Raw genomic sequence first — 2,214 nt, forward strand, 5'->3', positions numbered from 1 at the left:
GGAGGGGGCTGGTGGTGGCGGGGTGCGGCTGGTGGTGCGGGCACTGCGGCGGATCAGTGAGGGTGAGGAGGTCACCATCAGCTATGGGCAGGACAAGCGCAACGTCACCTTGTTTGCGAACTACGGTGAGCTTTGCTGGTCCCTTGATGATGCGGAGGTCAGCCGTGTAGTTGTGTGTGTACGTGTATGTGAATGTGTATGTATGTGTGCATGTGTGTGTATGCATCAAACGTGGCACGATGAGATTCGCGTGATGCCTGTTCTGCACCAGATGATAGGCTCAACAGCCGGGGGGCCCCAGAAGCACGCGCCATTCACAGGCCCCGAGCAGGCTTTGCGGCGCCCCCGCGGCGCGCGACGCCCAGGCTGCAGGTGCCGCGCACCCCCTGCTGATGTCATCGCCATGTCGGCTCCATTCGCCGCTCCAACCCCACCTACGCACTGGTCCAAAACCCGTTGCCGCCCCTGCCCAGGCTTCACGGTGCCCGGCAACCCCAACGACCGGATCCCCCTGCCGCCCGGCTGCGGGCCGGAGATCTCCCTGTCTCTCCTGAGGCAGATGGAGAGGCACATCACGGCGTTCCTGCATCGCTGCGACGCGCCCGGCGACGCGGCGTCCGCGCCCCGCGACGCCCTGGACCCCGTGGCTCCTGCGCCGCAGGCGCCGCGCACGGCGAGGGAGGGCGCCCCCGAGGGCGCCGGCCGCGGCGGAGGGCACGCGCGGCGGGCGGCGGGCGCGGCGGCGGCGCGGGAGCGGCTGCGGCTGATACGGGAGCGGGTGGCCGCGGCAGAGGCCGAGGCGGCGGCTGCCGGGATCATAATTGCCTGACGGCCGCTGAGTCCTCAACCACAATACCGTAGTTTCACCGTCTATGGTTCCCAAATCGCCTGCTCTCTCTGCTTGCCACAGCCTGCCAGGCCCCTTGCACACCTCCACACGAACGCTGCTCTATTACTTCAGATCCCACAACTCGTTACGGCCGATTGCGCCTGTCACCACAACGTCTAGCACGATTTGACTGCACCCCTGCCAAGGGCGCAGGCGCTGCCGTTGAGAGCACAGGCCTGTGGTTACAGCCAGCTGGTGACGTCATATCACAGCGGCTACCGTACAATCATGAGTGTATGTGCATCGCTCCATGCTATGACTACTTTATGCACCGCGGCTCAAATATGCATGCTTCTTGCCTTTGCGGGCACTCCATGGCTGACCCATCAGAACGCCCAAAGCGGGTAGAGCAAGCGGAAATGTGCAGGGCAGTAAGCAACAGCAGAAGCGTGTCTCATGAATTCGAGGTCTCAAAATTGCTGCGTGTCGCAACCGCAAGGGCAACTGTGCCGCACAGTGCAAGCCGCCAACCTCTTGCACAACCGCCAGGGAGGGAAGCGGCAACCTGCACATGCATGAGGCGCACGCAAGTCCGCGTCCGCGTCAGCGACCGCGTCCGCCGCTTCTCAGCCCATTGCGCCCGCCTGCTTGAGCAGCGGGACCAGCTTGCCCTGCTTGTTCAGCGACATCACGCCGGGGCCGTCGTTGCAGCCGCCGACAAAGGAGCCTGACGGGGGTTCGGAGGGGCACGGGCAGCAGAGGAGTGGGTGAGGCATGCACAAAGGCTCTACATTGGCTGCGCGCCGTCTAGGGGGCGTTTCTTCATTTTGAGGCTGCCTTTCCTGCAAACCCAGACCCACACCATCCCCAAAGCGTCTCATATGATGGGGTCGCCGCCCTGTTGCCCCAGTGGATGACTGCCTCATTGGATGGCTCACCCGAGATCCAGATGCTGGGCATGCTTGTGCGGTCGGTCATCTGCCGGATGGGATTGGGTCAGGTGCATCCGGGCAGGGCGTTGTTGGCAGGGATGGGAGGATGGACTACTGCGCAGCCACCAAGGTGATGGGGGAGTGGGCGCTCGCACACGCTCATGCGAGCAAGCACACAGGTCATGCATACACACATGTGAATGCGTGCGCTTGCGCGCGCGCGCACACACACACACACACACACACACACACACTCACACACAACATGCACATGCAGGCACCACGCCCCCACCTCTGCCAGCTCAGCGCGCAGCTGCATGCCCTCTGGGCCCATTTTGTCGAGCTCCAGGGCCTCGTAGTTGGCACCAAGCTCATTCAGCAGGCCCTTGGCCTTTTGGAGGGGGTGGGGTTGGGCAGGGGTGAGGCGAGGCGGTGAGAGGGTCAGGGGTGAGA

The 2,214-nt window shown here is 64.0% G+C and overlaps 2 protein-coding genes across 2 annotated transcripts in view; one reads left to right on the plus strand and one right to left on the minus strand.

Moving 5' to 3' along the window:
* The window catches only part of MNEG_9021 (hypothetical protein), a gene marked incomplete at both ends in the record, with an annotated part of 3,109 nt that extends 2,280 nt beyond the window's left edge, over positions 1–829 (plus strand). Inside the window, 2 exons of the mRNA XM_014042507.1 lie at positions 5–125; positions 474–829. Coding sequence (XP_013897961.1) covers positions 5–125; positions 474–829 — 477 coding nt within the window. The remainder of the gene's footprint in view (positions 1–4; positions 126–473) is intronic.
* Positions 830–1,455: 626 nt separating this feature from the next.
* Positions 1,456–2,095, minus strand: MNEG_9022 (hypothetical protein; the record flags this gene model as incomplete). The annotated part of the gene is made up of 3 exons (XM_014042508.1): positions 1,456–1,556; positions 1,768–1,807; positions 2,054–2,095. 3 exons carry the CDS (start codon positions 2,093–2,095, stop codon positions 1,456–1,458), a joined length of 183 nt encoding a protein of 60 aa, XP_013897962.1.
* Between the last annotated feature and the right edge of the window lie 119 nt (positions 2,096–2,214).

Source organism: Monoraphidium neglectum (genome assembly GCF_000611645.1).
Source record: "Monoraphidium neglectum strain SAG 48.87 unplaced genomic scaffold scaffold01792, whole genome shotgun sequence".
In the NCBI taxonomy this organism is placed as follows: domain Eukaryota; kingdom Viridiplantae; phylum Chlorophyta; class Chlorophyceae; order Sphaeropleales; family Selenastraceae; genus Monoraphidium; species Monoraphidium neglectum.